The sequence below is a fragment of the Gadus macrocephalus genome, chromosome 22, assembly GCF_031168955.1.
Source record: "Gadus macrocephalus chromosome 22, ASM3116895v1".
Lineage (NCBI taxonomy): Eukaryota > Metazoa > Chordata > Actinopteri > Gadiformes > Gadidae > Gadus > Gadus macrocephalus.
Genome location: NC_082403.1, coordinates 10,422,077 through 10,444,041, shown reverse-complemented (window position 1 = coordinate 10,444,041; position 21,965 = coordinate 10,422,077). Strand labels below are relative to the sequence as shown.

The 21,965-nt window shown below is 42.2% G+C and overlaps 2 protein-coding genes across 2 annotated transcripts; both read right to left on the bottom strand.

Annotated features, from left to right (window-relative positions):
• Positions 1 to 3,919: 3,919 nt before the first annotated feature.
• Positions 3,920 to 11,593, bottom strand: LOC132451213 (sodium-dependent neutral amino acid transporter B(0)AT3-like). The gene is made up of 12 exons (XM_060043572.1): positions 11,193 to 11,593; positions 10,149 to 10,289; positions 9,672 to 9,809; positions 9,301 to 9,482; positions 9,033 to 9,143; positions 8,812 to 8,924; positions 8,527 to 8,655; positions 8,296 to 8,452; positions 8,001 to 8,205; positions 5,681 to 5,840; positions 5,337 to 5,499; positions 3,920 to 5,146 (listed from the first exon to the last, which is right to left on the bottom strand). The coding sequence occupies exons 1-12, from the start codon at positions 11,335 to 11,337 to the stop codon at positions 4,949 to 4,951; spliced, it is 1,842 nt and encodes a 613-aa protein (XP_059899555.1). The 5' UTR covers positions 11,338 to 11,593; the 3' UTR covers positions 3,920 to 4,948.
• Positions 11,594 to 12,036: 443 nt separating this feature from the next.
• On the bottom strand, positions 12,037 to 21,843 carry LOC132451083 (sodium-dependent neutral amino acid transporter B(0)AT1-like). Its single transcript, XM_060043361.1, has 13 exons — positions 21,321 to 21,843; positions 20,760 to 20,900; positions 19,086 to 19,223; positions 18,626 to 18,807; positions 17,368 to 17,478; positions 16,854 to 16,966; positions 15,625 to 15,753; positions 14,180 to 14,336; positions 13,692 to 13,896; positions 13,289 to 13,448; positions 13,045 to 13,207; positions 12,771 to 12,952; positions 12,037 to 12,519 (listed from the first exon to the last, which is right to left on the bottom strand). Exons 1-13 carry the CDS (start codon positions 21,445 to 21,447, stop codon positions 12,477 to 12,479), a joined length of 1,851 nt encoding a protein of 616 aa, XP_059899344.1. The 5' UTR covers positions 21,448 to 21,843; the 3' UTR covers positions 12,037 to 12,476.
• Positions 21,844 to 21,965: the final 122 nt, after the last annotated feature.

Below are 21,965 nucleotides of genomic sequence, written 5' to 3'. Positions count from 1 at the left end.
GAGAACGATGATGGCGAACACCCAGTCTGGGTACGGCATCACGTTCGTCTGGGGGAAATCCACCTGAGGGGGGACAAAAACCTATCCCATGAGTAATAGTAACGTCTGACTTTGGATTCTATCTCGGACCGACTGAACGTGTGCGGCCGCCTTACGTGGCTGGGGTCCCATGCGGGTTCCATTCAATTTGGAATAGCCCCATCAAATATTTTGTCATGGTGTTATTAATGATTGATTTGTGGAATTTCGTTTTATGTACACATTTATAAACCATCACCCACAATAAGTTAGAGAAGAAAATGCACTGCTGCATGAATTATTCCCAGAATCAAAATAAAAAAAGTAGTCACCTTACCACTACCATAGATTTGGCACAGATAGGAAAAACGCCATACATTCCTCAGTCGAACAGCAAATCCAATGAAGGACAGGAGATACTGGTCTTTGTTGTCCCATTTAGGTCTCTTCCCCTTCCCCACCACCGTTTTTCCCATGTTGCGATGACAGGTTTTCAAAATATAACGTTGAGATAGTCCCAAATCCAGTGATGGAGATCACTTAATGCATATAATAATAATAATAATACATTTAATTTAGAGGCGCCTTTCAAAACACCCAAGGTCACCTTACAGAGCATATAGTCTTCATACAATTTTTTTAAAAAAAAAAACAAGACATTGTGGAAACAGATAAATAAATAAATAAACATAAGCAATAAGAAATAAATAAAACAAAAACAAGACAAAACAAAACAAAAAAAACAATCAAAACAGTGATCAGTTAGACGTTGTGTGCGAGTTTGAACAGGTGAGTTTTGAGTTGTGACTTGAAGGTTGTAATGGTGTCTGACTGTTTTATGTGTGGGGGGAGGGAGTTCCAGAGCCTGGGTGCTGAACAGCTGAATGACCGGGCACCCATTGAAGTGAGTCGTGATGTGGGGATACATAGTAGTCCAGCAGAGGTTGAGCGGAGGGAGCGGGAGGGAGTGTATTCTTGGAGGAGGTCGCAGAGATAACTGGGGGCTAGGTTGTGGAGAGCTTTGTAGGTGAGGAGTAGGGTTTTGTATTGGATGCGGTAGTGTACTGGGAGCCAGTGAAGTTGAATGAGGACAGGGGTGATGTGGTCAGATGATTTGGTGCGGGTGATGATCCGGGCGGCTGAGTTCTGAATGATCTGCAGTTTGTTGATGAGTTTGGTGGGGAGTCCGGTGAGGAGGGCGTTGCAGTAGTCTATGCGTGATGTGACAAATGAGTGAACTAGGATTTCAGTGCTGGATTGGGTCAGTGATGGGCGGAGTCTGGCGATGTTGCGGAGGTGGAAGAATGCAGTCCGGGTGATGTTGTGAATATGGGGTGCGAATGAGAGGGTGTTGTCCAGGATGACGCCGAGGCTCTTGACTTTGGAGGAGAAGGGTACTGGGAATCCATCGATAATTATGAGTGGAGCTGGGGTGTGTTGTGATTTAGTGAGGGTGGATTTGGATCCGATGAGCAGGGCCTCGGCCTTGTTTCCATTGAGTTTCAGGAAGTTCCTGCTCAACCAGCTCCGGATCTCTTCCAGGCACGTGATGAGGGAAGTGGGGGGGATGGCAGCGGTGGGTTTGGTGGAGATGTAGACCTGTGTGTCGTCAGCGTAGCAGTGAAAATGGACCCCATGGTGACGGAGGAGTGTGCCCAGCGGGAGGAGGTAAGTGGTGAAGAGGAGTGGACCCAAGACTGACCCCTGGGGGACACCCAGTGAGACACCTGAACACCCAGACTTGTGGTTGCTTAGTTGAACAAATTGTTGACGGCCGGTGAGGTAGGATGTAAACCAGGAGAGTGCAGCACCAGTGATCCCGATACCAGCTAGGCGTATATATCATATATCATATATCAAACACAACCCTGCGTTTTATTTTTGTGGAGTCTTCCTGGATTTTTAGTCAGACTCCCAGTCAAGTAGAGGCTCTACTCTACTGTCAACCAAAGGCAAAGTAGCTTCAATGATGTTCAGTTGGTTTGTCCCTCTCTCCTCTGTTAGCTCACTGTCTCTCTACCACTATCGCTCTCCCCTTTATCTCTAAGTGGTTGTGCTCAGAAGTTTTGTGATTTAAATAGACAAACCCATGTATACATGGGGAGGGGGGGATTTAGTTGGTCTTATTAGTGTTAGTTATTGGTTTAATTGACCTTGTCAGTGCAAGTGGCATGAGCAGGGTGCTGCATAGTCAACCACTGGCTGGCTAAATGGCTAAATAGCAGATGACTGGCTGATTAGCAGATGACTCTTGCAAAAGACTGCATTTCTAGAGTTGGCTGAATTTATTTAGCCTATTTAGCCTTTCTTTAATAACGAGGCTGTGGATATGTAGTCATTTTTGTCCATTATAACATGGCAATAGGACAATGTAACTGAGGGAATCTCTTTATTTTACATTAACTATAAGTTTGTTTTTATAGGTTTTTTTCCCTCTACCATCGTTTCGAAGTGACGTTTGGACGTGGTTTAAGCATAGACTGTGAAGTGGTGTTGACACTTTTAGTTTCATTCAAAAAAAATCTGCTTGGTTATGAGTTACAAATCATTATTCCTGTCTATATTCAATATCCCATTGTGTCTTTGGTTCATTAGAAGTGAGAAACATGTACAAGATGTATGAGAAAGGATCGGTTAGGGTTAGGGAGGACAGTTTCTAGAAATAATGTATAATGTAGAAAAAATAAGAAAAAACGTCTATCCCAACTCGATTCACTTCAGGATTTCAGCATCAGAATGACATGGCTCTTCAAGATTGCCCATCTTTGTGGTGCTGCAAAGAACAGGTTGTACTTCACTACCGTTAGCCTCCTCGTTCAAGTCACTGATTTGTGGACGCTTTTGGCTGACAGTCAACTCACATCTTTCATCTGGGTCATCGGTCACCAATGTCTATACTACGTCATTCATTGCATGATAGTCTACTGATGACTTTGAAGTTGATTTGCTCACAAACATTCAATGATCCAATTGCACTAAAGATCTGAACTGGGCTTTGCAAATACAGACTTTAATACATAAGTTATTCCTTTAGTTCATTGGGGCATTTACAACCCCCTGTCACCCCAATTTCGAGAGCAATACAAGGCAAAATGGTCCAAGCCCCTGTTCCTTTCTGAACCTGGTGCACAGTTAACTTCTACCTGAAGGGGTCACCTTCACAGAGCTTAACAATGAAGAGCAACACTGAAGAGCCACTCTGTGGAGGCTGTCTACGGCAATGTGTACAAGCTGGTGTTGCTTCATGCATGGATGAACTGTTAGACCACTAGACACTCTCACAGTCAACCTTCAAACCCCATTACTGCTAACTGACTGCTTCTATCTTGGGCTTGGGCTTGTGAGTAATTGATTTCCAACAGCACAAAATCTAAATCCAGGTTTAAGGAATGCAGGCGATTCAGTTTTATTTCTATTCAATGAATGATGGAATGACCACTGTCCACTGTCACGTGACCTCCTCTGCCTGTCCCCCTGGTTCACAGGGAAGCGGTGTCTGGAGAGGCAGCTGGGGGACATCCGACTGCCCAGGGTCAGACATTTATAGTTTTCAATACTTAATGCATAAAATTCCCTCTCAAAGGCAGCAAACCATTACATCTACTTAGATATATTTCTAAAATATTGTGTTCATGTTATATGTTCAACCTTTAGAGGTTTTGTTACTTTTTCAACCCTTGTTTTTTCTTATTGCATTTCACGTCTCTTGGTAGAGCCCATGCCAGCAATCACCTATGTGTTTACAACCACTCCCTAGGATAAGATGTGTGATGAGTCAACCTTACTAATAACCCGTGTCCATGACGGGAAGGAACAAAGCATAACTTGGTCGATATAACCTCCATTGGGGAAAGATGTCAGGAAGCTGTATGAAATGTTAATTATTTCTGTTTCAGCTCACTTTTAATCCTTTCTGTAAAATGAGCATGATCTTTATTTTGATCCAATTTTTTGAACCACACATTCAGACACCTTTTATATTTGCTTTTCAATTCAGGGTTTTCCAGGAAGTCTTGTTGTTGTTGTTCTTGGTTGGTGATACTAGTTAGTTTGGTTTTACTATCCTCAAAATATGGCACACAGTAACTCTGTTGCATCATCCAATCACATCGAGTCTCTACAACTTTTTTGCATTGTTCCAAATAAATAGAACAGATATAAGTTGCTAAGTTATTACATAATAATATATTAATAAATGCAGTGTGAAAACACTATTAATCTTGTCTCCTATTATCCAATCTCTGCAAGGAAAAACTTTGCCATCGCCAAACCCAATCAATAATTCAACAAACATATACACGCATATAATTTATCACTATTAGACTATCATTCTATATTCAATACCCTTGAAGTAAACAAGACTCAATTCAATTTCTCTTCGATTAATTGTGCATGCCCCCACTAAAGATTTGAATTACATTCTCCAACAAGGAAGTACATTTTTATGAAAGAACTGCAATATCCAGTGGTAATGATTCACAGTAGAATATTTAGTACGTTTTATCAGTAAGTTATAATTATGAGTATGTAACTTAACTATGAGACAAGAGAATGGCAAGATTATCTAAAAAAGGTCTCAGTAGTCGTGTTTTTGATATCCAAAAACTCTACTGTTATTATTATTTCAAAACATGATCAGCTCTTGAATGGTGCATAAAAAAAAACATTGTGTAGAAAGCAGTAGTGGGACAAACAAACGTGAAAATTCAGCATTGTAGACCTACTTGTAAACTACTTCTGAATTTCAGCAGAAATAGTTATCTTCAGCACTATAGGCCAAACCCAATACCACCTCATAGAGCCGTCACAGTTGAGTATATGAGACTATATTGAAGAAGTCCACACATCCAAAGAAGCAAAGCTACTTGGCCACCTCAAGACATGCATTTCATGTCATGGGCGGAAGTTCTCATAATTCCTGTTGCCGTTATCATGTTTCGATATCATAGCTGTTGTTGATGTAGGGATTGATGCCATAGCGTTTGGAGGACTTTCTGTTGAATCCACAGCGAATGAGTCTGTAAATGGCGACCAGGGGGATGGAGATCACCGGAAACACAGAGAGGATGACTATAATGGCAAACACCCAGCCTGGGTAATCCTTTGCCTCTGTCTCGGGGAAATGGACCTGGGATAAAAACAAGCCAATAAATCAAATTCCCATGAGTTGCTTTTACAATGACATTTTACAATGACAATAACATTGTAAAATAAACGTACAATATTACGTTATAAAATGTTATAAAAGAGATGATACTCAAACCACTTTCGAAGCAACTGTTTTTGTCATGTCTTTTGTCTCTGATCGGTTCACTCACATAGTCAGGGTTCCATGCAGGATACTGTGGGTGCTGCTGGGCCTGAATAACCACATAGGCCAGAAACACCGCCAGCAGGTACAATGGACTGATAAACCTCCAGCAAACCCTCCAGAAGATGTTGGGTCTTTTCCCAGTCATGAAGAGGATGTCGTCACTAAACCTGCCCAGAGACATAGAACATGAATGTGATTAATAGAGTTCCTTTAGGTTTAACTGTATCTAACATGGAACAGAACCTACGTTTAGGGAATAAATGAATACAAAAATGACGACTTCATATCTACCACCAAAAACACACTCAAAAATGACAATCACGATTAATGCTAGAAGGAAATGGTTACTTTTGCATCCCGTAGAAATAGATGACTCCGATCAGCTCGAAGAAGGCGATGATGAGCAGTGGCACTGAGCCCACGTAGCTGTTGAAGATCTCCAGCCAGTAGTTCCCTGAGCCCAGGGTGAACACCAGGGCCACCAGGAAGGAGATCAGGCAAACACCAGCTTTGAAAGTTGAGAGAAGACATGGAGTATTTAAGTCCGGCACGGGTACCCTATGCGTTACAAAGTCGGGCAGATTCGATAATAAACTACAATCCTATGGAGAAATTAATGGAGGACGCAGAGGCCTCCATTAATTTCTTATAATGGACACCTCGAAGGGCATTTTACCGCTTATGGTCACTTGCCAAAGAAAATAAATTAAGACTATTCATTCAAATTTTCATGCGTTTTACAAACCAAATATAAAGGTTCTCCCGTAAGGTTCTTATGCAACGGAAACGTTGTTCACTCCTCCAGTAAATAGGACAGACCTTAGCTACGAGAGCTAACGTTATGCATTGTACATATTTATAATTCGAATTTCGTCCAAGCCTTTATACCACAGATACTCTAGGACAATCTGACTGGAACTACTTAGCAGGTGTCTTTATATCAGGGGTTAAGCACACCCTGCAGCCAATCAGAATCCAGTATTCCCCAAGACCATGGTATAAATGTTAATATTTCACCTTGACTGAGAATTAGTAGTGTTTGATACATGAAGAGACGTCACATCATCCTGATGGGACATTCACCCATCTAGGTGACGTACACCAAATTAGCTCATAGCTCATTAGTTTTTAAACTATCGGTTGGTACAGTTGACCGCAGAGCAAGGCATCTTGGCACCGGAATGAACAATAGGAATGAACGCAGTCGAGGTCAAGAGGACGGAGATAGCATGCTAATCCTGAAAACTAGCCTCCGAGGTGAGGTGAGGGTCAGCGGCTAGCTGGCACTCAAGAGGTCGCGCCCCTAATTATTCATAAATTTTAACCTCCAATAAAATAAAAACTAGCCTGCTAAAAAAAATTCACCTCAGTGTTGTCATGGAGATATAAACTAAACATACTGACTAGAATGTTTTTTTTGGACCAGGCTGTAAATAGGTTCAATAAGACTGTGAAAACGGCCTGTTTTAACAAGTGAGTCAGCGAAGAATTGCTCACTTTTGGTACCACCTCCTGATGGCCACCCGGTGCTACTGCAATGTTTGTCACTTCCGCATTGGATGCTGGTAGAACTCGCTGTGGTTGGGGTTTGCCTCTACCCATTACTTGTTTTTTAGGGGTCCAAGCCAACAGGTTGGATCCCTATTGTTTTTGTAGCAAATTTTTTTTTATACTACCTCCCCGTGAAAGTGGAACCACAGCCCAAACCGTAAATGGTGCACACACGCCAATTGCATGACTAGATCCAGGTCCGGCACCGCTACTCAGATACAAACTAAATCCAGACACGCCGGTCCCTAGGTGGCGCTATACCAAGGAATACGCATTTGGGGCTATAACTCCCACACCGAACCTCCCACAGTCCAAAACGTTAGACACACAGATTCACTGGAGTCTGCTGCATCTTTCGGCATAGGCTCGACCATTTGCGTCTATAATTTTACTGCCTTTTCCCGACTCCTCCCACATTTCTTCACCAATCGATACCAAACTTTGCACACGACATCTTCAGACGCACACAAAAAAATAAATTCGAACACTTTTTTGATCCGACCTTCGACGACGAAACGGTAGCGTTTTGAATATTGGTTTATTAGCAAAATTATACCTGGAAAATCATAAATCCAAAAAAATCAAAATTAGACATCGGATCGAGTTCAAATTTTACACACATGTCGGCGCTACCCTTAATGGCGTTCACTAAAAAAATCGGAAAATTTCGCCACGAGGAAAATTCTCTTCGGAAGATTTCGCCAAAAGGGGGCGCCAGAAACGACCACATTGTGTAATTGGCCAAAGGAATGTTCTGAAAACGCGTTTGGGGATATATCGCCCACACCGAATCTCCCACAGTCAAAACCTTTATATCCACAGGTTCACGGTAGCGTTTTGAACACATGGTTCGCGTTGTGCCGGCGAAATGCACATTTCTTGGACCCCTGCATAACTGCTTGCAGTTGTAGTTTACTCTTGCTTTTCCTAGTTTTCGACATTACATCTAAATTAATTGCACTGCACTATGGTCGTATCAAATATCAGATCAGCTGAATAAGTAAAGCAAAAGTAATGATGTTTCTGGGAACGAAAATGTCAAAACTTTCAGAGTGACATCTCTGTCTTTTTTCCAATTGTGTTGAGGAACATCAAATGGCAGTGGTGCACTGCAAACCTGTGACAAGCTCGCTTGGGATCCACGTTGGCACCAGTTTAAGGTCCCGAATAGGCGTAAGAATGCCCTCCATGTTTCCAAACATGGAGGACAGGCCCAGGCTGAAGAGCATGACAAAGAACAGCACGGCCCAGACCTGAGAGCCCGGCATCTCTATCACCGCTTCGGTGAACACAATGAACGCCAGGCCGGTACCAGACGCACTCTGAGAAAAGAGGATGGAAAGTATATGTTTATATTCAATCATTGAATATTATTATCAGAATTATCTATCTATTGATCGTTCCCTTAGTACCTGGTCAAGGAAATTTTGAAGTACGCAGGACCTCAGTTCCACCTGTGCAACCTCATTCGGCCGTGTGCTGTTCAGATGTTCAAGCATCTGTTCGTAGTTGTCCAAGGTCAAGTTCTGGTCCCCGATCTCCAAGTAGTTGGTCAGAGATAAGATGTTGCTGCAGACGAAATACAAATGTGTATTATATCTAGAGGCAATTTAAACAAAATTGAAAGAGTAAACTTGAATTACCTCATGCGGCATGAGTTGTAGTTGTTGGTGGCCTTGAAGCCCAGAATGGAGAATATGGGAATGGCTGCATAAATAGATGTAATGCTGTTGATCACACCCACCAGAACAGCATCTCGCTGACAGTTATTCCTGATGTGCATCCGGGAGAGAACACAGATCATTAACACTTCATCGTCTGTCATTGCTTAATGACAGACCTGCATGTGCTAGAAAGGTAAGCATTAGAAAGCTGAGCTTTAGCATGGTTAGCATTAGCAAGGTTAGCATTATGAACAGAAAACCAACTTCTCAGGATTGTAACTGGAGAAGGCGATGAGACCTCCGAAAGCCAATGAGAGCGAGAAGAAGATTTGAGTGGCGGCGTCAAGCCACACCTGGGGATTCTTCAGCACGTTCCACTGGAGGAGGAGGTTAAGGAAGAACAAAACAACGCATACAAAATCACATCAAACATGCTCCCAAATGTGAGAATGTGAGAGGTCTGCCTAAAAGTTGTAATAACTTACATCGGGAGTGAAGAGGTAGATCAGGCCATCAGTGGATCCAGGCAGAGTGAGGCTTTGTATCAGGAATATAGTCAGCACCAGGTAGGGGAAGGTAGCTGTCACATATACTGCCTTGAAGACAAAAACAATCACTCAAGTGTGGTTATTAGATAGTAGTTGAAACAATGGTACGTTAGGCCAAACTCCTGCATTTACCCTGTGGTAGAATATCCCTCCTTGTATATCCTTACAAAATCAATGACAACCAAAGTCAACCCGGTGCACCCACCTTCCCTATGGTCTCGATACCCCTGATGAAGCAGATGTAGACCACACACCAGGCGGTGGCCAAGCAGATGACCATCGTCCACTGCAGAGAGCCGCTAATCTCGATGTCCGGGGTTATGTTCAGGGTCTGGCGGTACCAGAAGTAGTTTACCGGCGTGCTGTCCACACACTCTTGGTTGTATGCTGTTCAAGGAGATCACCGGTTCAAGAAAGGGTATTTGCCTCAAAATGTTATCGTTGCTTATTTGTTAACAGATAACTGTTATGTGATCAAGTACAGTAAAACTTTTAGCAATCCTGCCCTGAAAAGCCTTGGAAACCTAACCCAGACCCCGAGCCATGACCAAGACATGCGGATGCACTTCCTGTTACCTGTAGAGTTGTCATTAAGCGGGCACTGACTCCAGGGCAGGGGATCCTGGAAAGAGTGGAAGAAGTACCAGAGCACCCAGGCCAGGATGGTGTTGTAGAACAGGCTCACAAGGAACGACACCGCCATGCTGGCCATGCCTGGGCAACATGAGTAGCAGTGAGCAGAATCTTGATTTTTTTTTTGATTATTGTAGATTCTCATTTAAGGTCCTCCTAATTGGGATCGATTGTCAACCCCATTGATTAATCCGCCATGTTCCTGAACCCAAACTGCTCTTTATCAGCAGGAAGCCTCACATTTGTATGTTACATGTGGTTTTTGCTGCACTTCCAGATGCTTTTTTTTTTACTAGGACACATCTCTTTTTTGTTGCTACTCAAACCATGTCTCAAAGCTTGCACGCCCATTCAAATGACTCAATGCTAATGTTATCAGGTATCAGACACTGTCTTCAAATCGATCTTAAGGCGACCTACCGACTCCACCAAGGAAAGGGGAGATGGAGGTCCAGACGCCGATGCTGCCCATGCGCAGCCTCTGTCCGATGGCCATCTCCAGGTAGAGCAGGGGAAGGCCCTCAAATACCAAGGCTATCAGGTAGGGGATGAGGAATGCACCTGGGTGGGGAAATACTTGAGACGTCAGGCAGGAATGTAGAAACAATCGGGGACTTTGTCCATGATGTCTGTGCTCTTCGTCAGACAATCTAATTGTTAAAAATCTGTCGTCTGTTAGCCTAATTTCTAAACTCGACTCCCAACTAGAGGCTCCAAAACAATCAAAACACATACACCGACACAGAGCTTCTTCATCCCCATTTTATGTGAAGATTGTGACGGTGGACAAGCTGTCATCCAGCCATTAGTTGAACCCTTTACATTGGATTTGACTAAAATCTGAAGGTACCTTATCAGATGATACAAGGCTGCGACTAATGGTTCACTATAGGATTGTCAAACATATGTTTACTTAAATACGAGGGCTAAGTTTGACTTTAATGATCTCCGAGACATATATTAGATGAATAACGCTCATCCTTTATTTTAAATAATGGAGAATATGATGCAAACTCACCGAAAGGACACCGGCTATTGACATTTCAATTTCAAATGGACAAACAATATTTTATTCAAAAGGAAAAACATTTTTTATATATATATCTCTATCAGGGCCAAAAATTGAGTATTCAGAGTTTAGTCTTTTTCCTTCATTTTCTAGAAAAAATTACCAGCCAAGTGATTGTTGAATATTTAACCTTGAATCTTTCTACCATTCTTATGGTCAAACCTATCAACCAATGGCTGGTGACAGTTGTTATTTTCTGACCCTGATCTCAAATAACTCATTTTGTAAATTAATAAGCATGAATTTATTCAGGTGGTTGCATAAAACCACAACATATAATTATTGTATCCAACATCCCCCACACCAAGTTGGACATGACAGATTCCCGCTATCATGTATTCATTCATTCAAGTATTCATAGAGGATAAATATATCTATAAAAAGTAGTACCTTACCACCACCGTAGATTTGGCACAGATAGGGAAAACGCCATACATTCCCCAGTCCCACAGCAAAGCCAACGCAGGTCAGGAGATACTGGACTTTGTTGTCCCATTTAGGTCTCTCCTCCTTCCCATTGGAGTCCACTGTTTTCCCCATGTTGCAGAGACAGCTCTTCAAACAACAAGGTTAGATCCCAAATCCAGTGATGGAGAACTTTCAAGGCTGATATCCAAGGCAACCCCTTGGTTATATTTTGGGGAGTCTGGTCTGGTATTAAGTTGGACTCACAATCCAGTCGCAGGGTCTGTCGACCGAAGGCAAAGTATGATGTCCAGTTGGTTATGCCCTCTCTCCTCGTTTGACTCACTCTCTCTATCTTTATCTCTCTCTCTCTCTAAGTGGGGTGTGTTCAAATACTCGCAGATTTAAATGCATGGGGGGGGGGGGGGGGGGGGTTGGGGGGTTTATAGGTGCGATGAGTGTAGTTATTGGTTTAACAGGCTTTCAAGTAAAAGGTGACATGACATGACAGGATGATCTAATGCCTATGACAGTGTTTGTTTGGGGCGGAACCAAGCCCTAAGTTAATGGTTAACCAGGTGATGCCTGAATCCAAGGCACTTGGGCACATTGGTTTAAAAACATGATCATGTGACATATAGTTTGACTCTGTCTTAAAATTGTTTTATATGGAATAAATGATAAATCAGTCATCGATCAAGGAAATCAAAGGTTGTAGTTACTCTGGGAACAATAACCCCAGAATAAAGCAATAAATAACAATAATCTTTTTTAAGGCTTTGTAGTGAGTTCATCTTTGTTGAATTCCGAACAAAGGACAGAAGTTACAATACATCATATATAATTAACCATCAATAATCTACAATGTTTTTTTTATTCTGTCACATAAAAACAAAAACCTGCATATGATTTTCAAACATAAACCAATTTCACTGTAGCTGACATCAGACATTCTTCACATTTCACTAGTTTCATCCGGGAAATGTTTAGGGATAAAAAACACCTTTCAAGGCCAAATAATAAAGTTAATTAGTAAAAACATTAGATTCAAGTTTGCCATTAGCGTTGTATTAGCCATTACATGAGGCTTAGGAAAGTGGTTACTACTCCGGAAATACCATTTGTAAAGAGCAGTTGTGCATGTAACATCGCACACAACGGATGCTCCAGAAGTTTCACACGAATGTCTTTTCAGGGACAGCCTCTTCACCATCCATCCCTGTCCTCGGATGCGCGCGGGCGGGGCCAAGGCTCCGAGGGTATCTTCCCCCGACTCAACCCGCACCAACCACCACAGCGTCCCTCGCACAGTCGTTACTGATGCAATAGAAAACACGCCAGGCGAGATCAGAGAAGACATAAGAACAATCATTTTTAGCCCATGTATACACAAAACACCATGTTTCACAATATTAAACAAACGTGAACTAATAGGATTGTATCTAGTGTTTAGGTGATGGTCGACAGTGGATTCTGGGATATGTGATAAACATGGGATTGTACATTTTCAATTCATTGCTGTTTTGAACACATCATATAATTGCTTGTCATAATAACTTATTACTTACTCAGCGACGCAGGGGCTGGGCTGAGGCTCCGAGGGTAGACTCCTTCGACCTTTCAACCCGCAGCAGATCAGCGTGTACAGCGCCACCAGTGGGATGGGGGCCACGGGCAACCCAGAGAGGAGAACGATGATGGCGAACACCCAGTCCGGGTACGGCGTCACGTTCGTCCGGGGGAAATCCACCTGAGGGGGGACAAAAACCTATCCCATGAGTAATAGTAACGTCTGACTTTGGATTCTATCTCGGACCGACTGAACGTGTGCGGCCGCCTTACGTGGCTGGGGTCCCATGCGGGGTAGTTGGGGTGTTTATCTGCCTGCACGGAAACATACGCCACAAACACAATCAGGAGGTACAGCGGGCTGATGACGAGCCAACAGGCCCTCCAGAAGATGTTGGGCCTTCTGCCTGTCATGGTGTGGATGTCTTCACTGAAGCTGTACATTCAAAGTGAGAGTCTTTTTTTTTTCACACAGAAAAAGAAATCCACTTGAGTGCTACCTAAGAGCGAAGCTTACCGCTTAAGTCCGTACACGTACACCACGCCGACGATCTCGAAAAAGGAAATGATGAGGAACGGAACGGAGCCCACATAGCCATTGAAGATCTCCAACCAGTAGTTCCCGGAGCCCAGGGTGAAGATCAGAGACATCAGGAACGCCACCAAACAAACTATGCCTAAAACACACAAGGTTGACAGATGAACAGATAATGAAATGTAGCCGGAGTAACAAGTGAGTTGAATGTTGTTGAGTGACAACAATGGTTTGTTAATTGTTGAAAAAGAAATCCTGTTTGAATTGGATATTGGTTTGAATGTTTGTAATGAATTAAATCGAAATCTATCTGTTTGGAAACTTGAACTATGAACTCCTTATGCACATTAACTAGGAAAGGTTCCAGGAGCTGGCCTATACCTACCAGTGAAAAGCCACCTGGGCATCCACTTTGGGACCAAGTTTAGCTCCATCAGGGGGTTTAGAACTCCTTCCAAGTTTCCAAACATGGTGGAGAGGCCCAGGCTAAAGAGCATGACGAAGAACAGCACGGCCCAGACCTGGGACCCCGGCATCTCTATCACTGCCTCGGTGAAGACAATGAACGCCAGGCCGGTACCAGACGCACTCTGAGAAAGGAGGACCGATACATAATGAAGCCTAGTTGCCCAGTTTCACCGCAAGTGAAACTAATTAAATGGAAGAGAGCAAAGCATGAGACGTGGAATGTTCTCCCCCCCCTGTGTCTGATGCCTGAGAAAAACATTCAACTCCACTAATGTTATCATTTGCTATTTCTGTGGAAGATTCCAATATTAGTTTGCAACGCATATCTAAGTAAGTATGTGTTGAATGACTTAATGGAATGCAATCAAATCCCCAACGGGCTCATGGATACCCGTCAGTCAGTACCTGGTCAAGGAATGTTTGGAGGTCACAGGGCCTCAGGTTCAGCTGGGCCACCTCCTCCGGCCGTGTGCTGTTCAGATATCCAAGCATCTGTTCGTAGTTGTCCAGGGTCATGTTCTGGTCTCCAATCTCAAAGCGGTCGGTCAGAGCCAAGATGTTGCTATGAGGAAAGAGCGATATATTTTAGGGCTGCTCGATTATAGAAAAAATTAGTCAATTTTGAAATCACGATTATTCAAACAATTATTTTTGAGTTTGAAAACATGATGCATTTATTCAGCCTTTCTTTCCAAAAAAAACGTCTTAACTGAGAACTATGTAATTTAGCCCTTAAACAAATACACAAATTGTCAAATAGAAAATAGAAAATCTTAAATAACATACAAAAATGTATTTCTATAAAATATTTAATCATTATATTAGTTAAAATAAGTTAAATCATGATACAAATTTGATTTATTGCACAGCCCTAATATATTATCAATGATCGTACACATCCCTGTTTGTTGAGGCGTATCCATGACAGGATGTGGTCTGAATGACAAGGGCATGGCCCTAGTCCATCTACGCTGTGTAGACATACTCCCTAGATGATAGCTAGGCGACCTGATCTTCTCTCTACTCGTACTCCCAAGATAAGACCAAGGTTGCGTTTAGGCCCTCTTTGTATTGGATATATTAAAAGGGGCAGTTTGTAGAATTGAGTGCCAGCAGTGAGGTTGCAGATTGCAACCAATTTAATTCCCCCCAACTTCACCCTTCCCTTTAGAGCGACGTAGAAGAAGGACTTTATTGGGTAAGGTGGATATTACCAAAATGAGACCATTGTCTAGGAGAGAATTTAGTAGCTAATTGTTCAGTGGTAAGGTTCAGTGATAGATTCATAAATTGTATTGTATGATGTTGAAAAAGCTGTCATTTCAATATGCTCTGAATCTGTTCTTTACACATATCCTGTTTCCCTTTGGATTCCTCCAGGTTATCCTTCCTCTATTGATTTAGAAACTGACGTTTAAGCTGAATGACTGTTCTCTAATCTCTGGGAATTGTGTTTGGGTTTCCTTTCAAGGAAGATCCCACGGCAGGGTACTCTCATCCTGTTGGTTGATATCCACTGGTAACAAGACAATAGACAATTGAAATAAAGTGAATGATTGCCACCTGGGTCAGACATGTTTACCATACCTAACTAAAGCCTGACTGCTTACAACCATTGTGTGGTTGTAAGCAGTACAGCCAGCTTAGCTTCTCTGTTGTAGGAAAGGGTGGGGAGGAGCATTCAGTTGGATGCCACTGTAGAAACTTCATTTTTAACCCCAATGCAATATCTCACACAGAGATGGCTACACCAGTTGCTCATATGAACAAACAAAACCATCTCCACAAAGGACCCCAATTATATAAGACCATAGGGTTGGGCTAATGCTACTACAGTAGGCAGTGCGTACCTTTGTAGACAGCTGACATAGTTGTTCTTGGCTTTGAATCCCAGGATGGAGAACACGGAGACGGAGGCGTAGAGGGAGGTGGCGCTGTTCACCAGACCAACCACTACAGCGTCCTTCTCACAGTCGTTACTGATGCAATAGAAAACACACACACCAGGCGAGAGGAGATAAGACATAAGATCAGTCATTTTTTAGTCCATGCATACACCATTTCTTTTACAATATAACATAAACGGGAATTAATAGGATTGTATCTAGTGTGTAGGTCGACAGGGATTCCTGCATTGCAGAGAAGAGAAGTAGCATGTGATAAACATGGGATTGTATATTCAAAGAGAAGGATTTTCAGTGGTTTTGAACACATCAAATAATTGCTTGTCATAGCTTAAACTGGGAGCCTTGTCACAATAAAAAAATCAAATTAATAAGACAAAGGTTTTGGAGAGCAAATAGACAATCCTTGGAAGAAATTAGCAGCAAATATATAGAACAGATAGATAAATTCTCACTGCACATTCCACTCACTAATGGGGTTATTAATAGGATAATAGGATAGCTATGCAATTTCTTAGAATGATATAAATATACGATTTCTATAAATAACAAATAAGGATTTCTTCCAGTGTAGTTACCACTTTCCAAAGCCTCATGTAATGGCTAAGCTAATGACAAACATGAATATAATGTTTTTACTAATTAACTCTGCGTTGGCCTTGAAAGGTGTTTTTTATCCCTAAACATTTCCCGGATGAAACTATTGAAATGTGAAGAATGTCTGATGTCAGCTACAGTTGGTTTATGTTTGACAATCATATGCAGGTTTTTGTTTTTATGTGATAGAAGAAAAAAAACATTTGTAGATTATTGATGGTTAATTATATATTATGTATTGTAATACTGTCCTATGTTTGGAATTCAAAAAAGATGAACTTACTACAAAGCCATGAAAAAGATTATTATTATTTATTGCTTTATTCTGGGGTTATTGTTCCCAGAGTAACTACAACCTTTGATTTTCCTCAAATAAGGGCTCTTAAACCTTACAAACACTATCTACTTATCTTCTGTTATATAAGGTTAAATAAAAACTAAATGACGGAAGGAAGACTGCATTATAAAGGTCCCAATTATATGTGGGTCTACCAAAAAGTAGGACATGGGTCACTAGCAGCCATATTTCCTGAGAGAAGTCATAAAGGTTGTGTTTTGCTGAAAGTAGGATCACTGACTCTGAAGGGTTGTAGCTGGAGAAGACGATCAGACCTCCAAAGGCCACGGAGAGTGAGAAGAAGATCTGGGTGGCGGCATCCAGCCACACCTGGGGATTCATCAAGATCTCCCACTGATGAGAGAAACACCAATCCATATGGAGAAGCTCAGGCACGCTAAATGCCTCATACTGTTCATTCTTATTCTCTTAACAATCGTCTAGGCGGGTACGGTAAGAAGTTGAAAAAATGCCCATTATATATTCAGATAAATGGAGAACAAAATATAAAGGTTACGGCATGCATACACCTTATCTGTTCACAACTTAACAATGGCAAATAGCGATAACAAAAACAAACAATTTGAATGGGAAGTGCAGATCTAGAGCAGTGGATCATCGGACATTGTTCGAATGGGCCTCATTCACATGGTGGCCATCTTTGTTCGATACCCAGCTAAAGTTGAGAACAAATATGGCCGCTAGAGGAATACGGCCCATTGTGATTTGATGAGATAAGAGACGAGAGCGGCTACCTTTGGGGTGAAGAGGTACTTCAGGCCGTCGGCTGCCCCTGGCAGAGTGAGTGCACGCACCAGGAATATGGTCAGAACCACGTACGGCAGGGTGACCGTTACGTACACGGCCTGGGAGAATACGGTGCATAGAAGTCGTTTCACAATTGAGTTTATAACGAATCCACCAAGCATCATGAGCAAATGGCTGCTTATTGGCAAAGAAATTTGAAAGTTGATATGAGCTTCGACATCTTTGTGAAAAAAGTGAAGCGATAGGCTCTTAAAGGGGTAGTTTGGAAATGTGGACATAGGGCCTGATTTCCAAGTTATCCTTGGTGTTCTTTATCATTGTAGACAGTTTTCAACACATTTCATTCAGTCCTTCTAATTGCAGAGTTCGCTCGCGCACGGGACGGCAATGGGCAATGCTAGCCTGCTAATAAAACAGTCTTTCCCACTCCACAGTACACCCGAGGTAAATCAATTATAACGCCAGACTATAGATGTAAATGTCTGTGTTGATAGAATAATGCTAGAAATAAAACTAACCTCGCATCGCATGAATCATTGCATTTTGAGGGACTTCTTTCTCAGCAGCATCGGAATTTAACCTAGGAATCAGTCCACCGCGGCCGTAGCCTACAACCTGGAATATAACACTGCTGCTGAGACACAGCAAGTCCCTCAAAATGCAAGGTTGGTTTTATTTCTAACATTATTCTATCAACACAGACATTTACATCGACAGTCTGGCGTTACAGTTGATTATCCTCAGATGTACTGTGGAGTGGGTAAGACTGTTTTATTAGCAGGCTAGTGTTGCCCGTTGCCATGCGCTAGCCTAGCACGAGCAAACTCTGCAACTAGAAGGACTGAATGAAATGTGTTGAAAACTGTCTCCAATGACAAAGCACACCAAGGATAACTTGGGAATCAGGCCCTATGTCCAAAATTCCGAACTACCCCTTTAAATGTTTGTTTGTTTGTTCGGTTCGTTCCAAATATGGAGGTTTTCATTCTTTCTAATGCATCAATTTCTTAGCCATCTAAAAATAACCATGTTGAGTATCTCAGTTTCTGTTAGTATGACATACGTGTCAGGCAGTTGGTGCATTAAAAAATAAATGTACAGTCAAAAAGTAGACAGTGAGAAAGTGCATCCACTAATGTTTCTAACATTTTTTAAATCTTAACTAACCAGTAAATGCAACATCAGCAGGATCTAGTGCTATGAAATCAATGGAAATGCATGACAGACACAACCAGCTGCGCCCACCTTCCCAATGGTCTCGATGCCCCTGATGAAGCAGACGTAGACCACAAACCAAGCAGTGGCCAGGCAGATGACCATCCACCACTGCAGAGAGCCGCTGGTCTCCACGTTCGGGGTGATGTTCAGGGTCTGGCGGTACCAGAAGTAGTTTGACGGTGTGCTGTCCACACACTCCTGGTTGTAGGCTGTTGATTGAAGCAGAACACGTTCATACTTGATCAGTAGATCTATTCACCCATGCGTGTTAGGGTATCTGCCTCAAAATGTCGTTTTAGTCTCATCTAAAAGACTCACTACAGTTTAGTGGTCTTTTGTGTCAACTAGCAACAGTCAATGTTGACTGGGAATCAAGCTATTCTGAAACTTATAAAAAAATATTGCTAGATGCTGTCTACTTATCCTCCCTATATATCAGATGGATGAGAATCGAAATGCCTATGTGTCCTCTCTCTCCCTTGCCTACCTGTGAGGTTCTGGTTGAGGGGACATTGGCTCCAGGGCAGGGGATCCTGGAAGGAGTTGAAGAAGTACCAGAGTACCCAGGCCACGATGGTGTTGTAGAACAGAGACACCAGGAAAGAAACCAGCATAGAGGAAATACCTGCACGGATTACTTTTGTTAAAAAAACTAAAGCATCGAAAAAGAGGTTTCCATTCATCAGATTGAACTCTGGTGCAACCTGATGGCTAATGGGCAAAACTAGAAAAAGTGAAATTTGTTGGCTTTATGACCGCTGCTAATGAATAATGCTCTTCAGGGATGTCTTGGAGTAGAGCGAACAACCTGTCTTGTCTTGAGAAGGTTTTGAAACTCTTCAGCTTTAAGCAATAAACAGGTGTGTGTATATATAAGCCCATTAGAGCAAATAATGTCTTAGAAATGTTGCATATTTGGACGTGTTAATGCAACAAACAATTGAAAAGTTAACTTGACTTTCTGGAAGTGGCAAATAAGCGACCTTGATCAAGGCAGTCATACATATTCATGAAGAGTTTCTGTCGATGATTAAACAGCAATGCAAGGGAGCACGTTGTGCATCAATTACTGATGTCTACGCACGATTTTGGGTGTGTAACGTAAGAAAAAAGTACACGTTAACGCAACAAAAAAAATAGAAACAAGTTGCAATGAATTTAAATAAGTGAAGTCTGTAATATAATTCATTGAATTTATTGCATACAGGGAAGAGCGAAATGTTGAGGGAGAAGGAACAGTAGGTTGTGTTATCAAACATTTGTGTCCAAAAACACAAATAGTACTCCACCATCATTAATTGTTAAAAAACAACAACAACATTCAACCAAGTTTATCAAGAGACATTCCACTGCAACTTTCATTATGTGTTTTCCTACCGGCAATGTTAAGAAAAATGGAGGTTAAAATCAATTTGTTTATTTTATTTTATGTCAATATATTGCAAGCTAAAATATATGCTTATGAATAATTAAATTGAATGGCCCAATTTCAGAAACATCCCACAAGAGCCTGAGGTGAGGGTTCATGTTATGGAAGGAGACTCCCTCCTGACAATTCCAGGTGGAACAAAAGCTGATTTGAATTGTAATGAAGCCTGAGTGAGGCACAGTCTATATTCCCATAGGGAAGAGACAAAACTAACTGTATGGGTGTGCTTCAACGTGTGGAAGGCCTCATAATTGCCGTTCCCCGCCCAAAGTTTAAATCGGCTTCTTCTACGTTGATCTGCGTAACGAGTGTGGACTATGTGTCACTCTATTGAAGACCATCGTAACAAGTTTAAAGCATGTTCACAGACGACCGGGTCATTTATTGATGTCCGCATCAGTAATTTAGGCTGAACATGCTACATGCAACATTCTCCTTAGCCACCCTTTCTTTAAGATGTTTGACTGCCTTGATTCAAGTCGCTTATTGGCCACAACCAACAAAGCATCATCTTGTGCTACGTTAACCTGTCAGGTAGGCCTACTAATGAACTTCAACAGTAGGCCTATATGATGCTATTTACACAAATAGCATAGTGATGTTGGCCTGACGTCGGTTATTAAACATTGACGCACAAACCACCAAAATATGCGAGCAGCACAGTTTCCAACCCAGCAGCCATTTTTAAAATGCCAAACTGCTGAAAAGAAGTTTCCTCATTAACCAACCTACCGACTCCACCCAGGAAAGGGGAGATGGATCTCCAGACGCCGATGCTGCCCATTCGCAGCCTCTGTCCGATGGCCAGCTCCAGGTAGAGCAGGGGAAGGCCCTCGAATACCAAGGCTATCAGGTAGGGGATGAGGAATGCACCTGGAGAGAGGGACGGGGGGATAAGGCTGGTTGGTTCAGACAACATGTTTAGGTGGTGTATGATCCTACGCTAATTGTGTAACTGTGAAATACAGGTTGATACAAATATATATCAATTTACATTGCAGATAGTGGTTTGGGTCTATTCGAATAACTTTGTATTGAATTTTTCGTTGCGAAAGGTTCACAAAAAAAACCCCATCTGCTTCAGAAGGACATCGTGACTCTGCATCCGTTGGAGTTTAAACCCTATACAGCCTATACTCATTCTAAATCCTTCATCCTTCATAGGACACACATAGGACAGCGAGGACAACGAGTTTAACACAATGAGCCAACCCAGCAGCCATTTTTAAAATGCCAAACTGCTGAAAAGAAAATACAAAGTTCTATCCTAGTTAAAGGTATACTGCGGCTTACCTCCTCCATGGATTTGACAAAGGTACGGAAAGCGCCACACGTTTCCCACTCCTACTGCAAATCCAATACAGGTCAGCAGATACTGGGCCTTGTTTGCCCACTCTGGTCTCTCCTGGGGTTTAGCCATTTTCAACCTGCCTGCTAGACAGACAGAGATGCAGTGGGGGCTTGGGACTTGAAATGCCTACTTCCACCCAGTGGAAATGTACCGGGGTGGGAAAGGCGTACCAGGACTTGGTTTAATGGATAACCGAGCTAAGCCTACGGCTTCAGTGCACCAAAAAGAGAGTGAAATCGTTATGAGGCTAGCTGTATAAGAGACAGATGATAAGGTTCTTTTTTATCTAGGTTTTATTGGTGTGCTTAGAGAACACGTCCAAGGCCCATATACCTTCACCCAAATTCTGGGAAATTTGTCCCTGAATTCCTCTTGTCCAATCGACTTTGTTGACGCTGACTGTATGGCCCTTTATTTGTTTTATTTTGATCAGTGAGAATCATGATTGACATTGGAATACATATTGATTGCAGTGCCTCAATGCTAAAGGATGACCAAATGCAAATTATTTCTTATCTTGCAAAATCCTTCACAATCCTGCCCCAGCACAACCCCTCTAAAACATCCTCACCCATCCCGCGACTTGC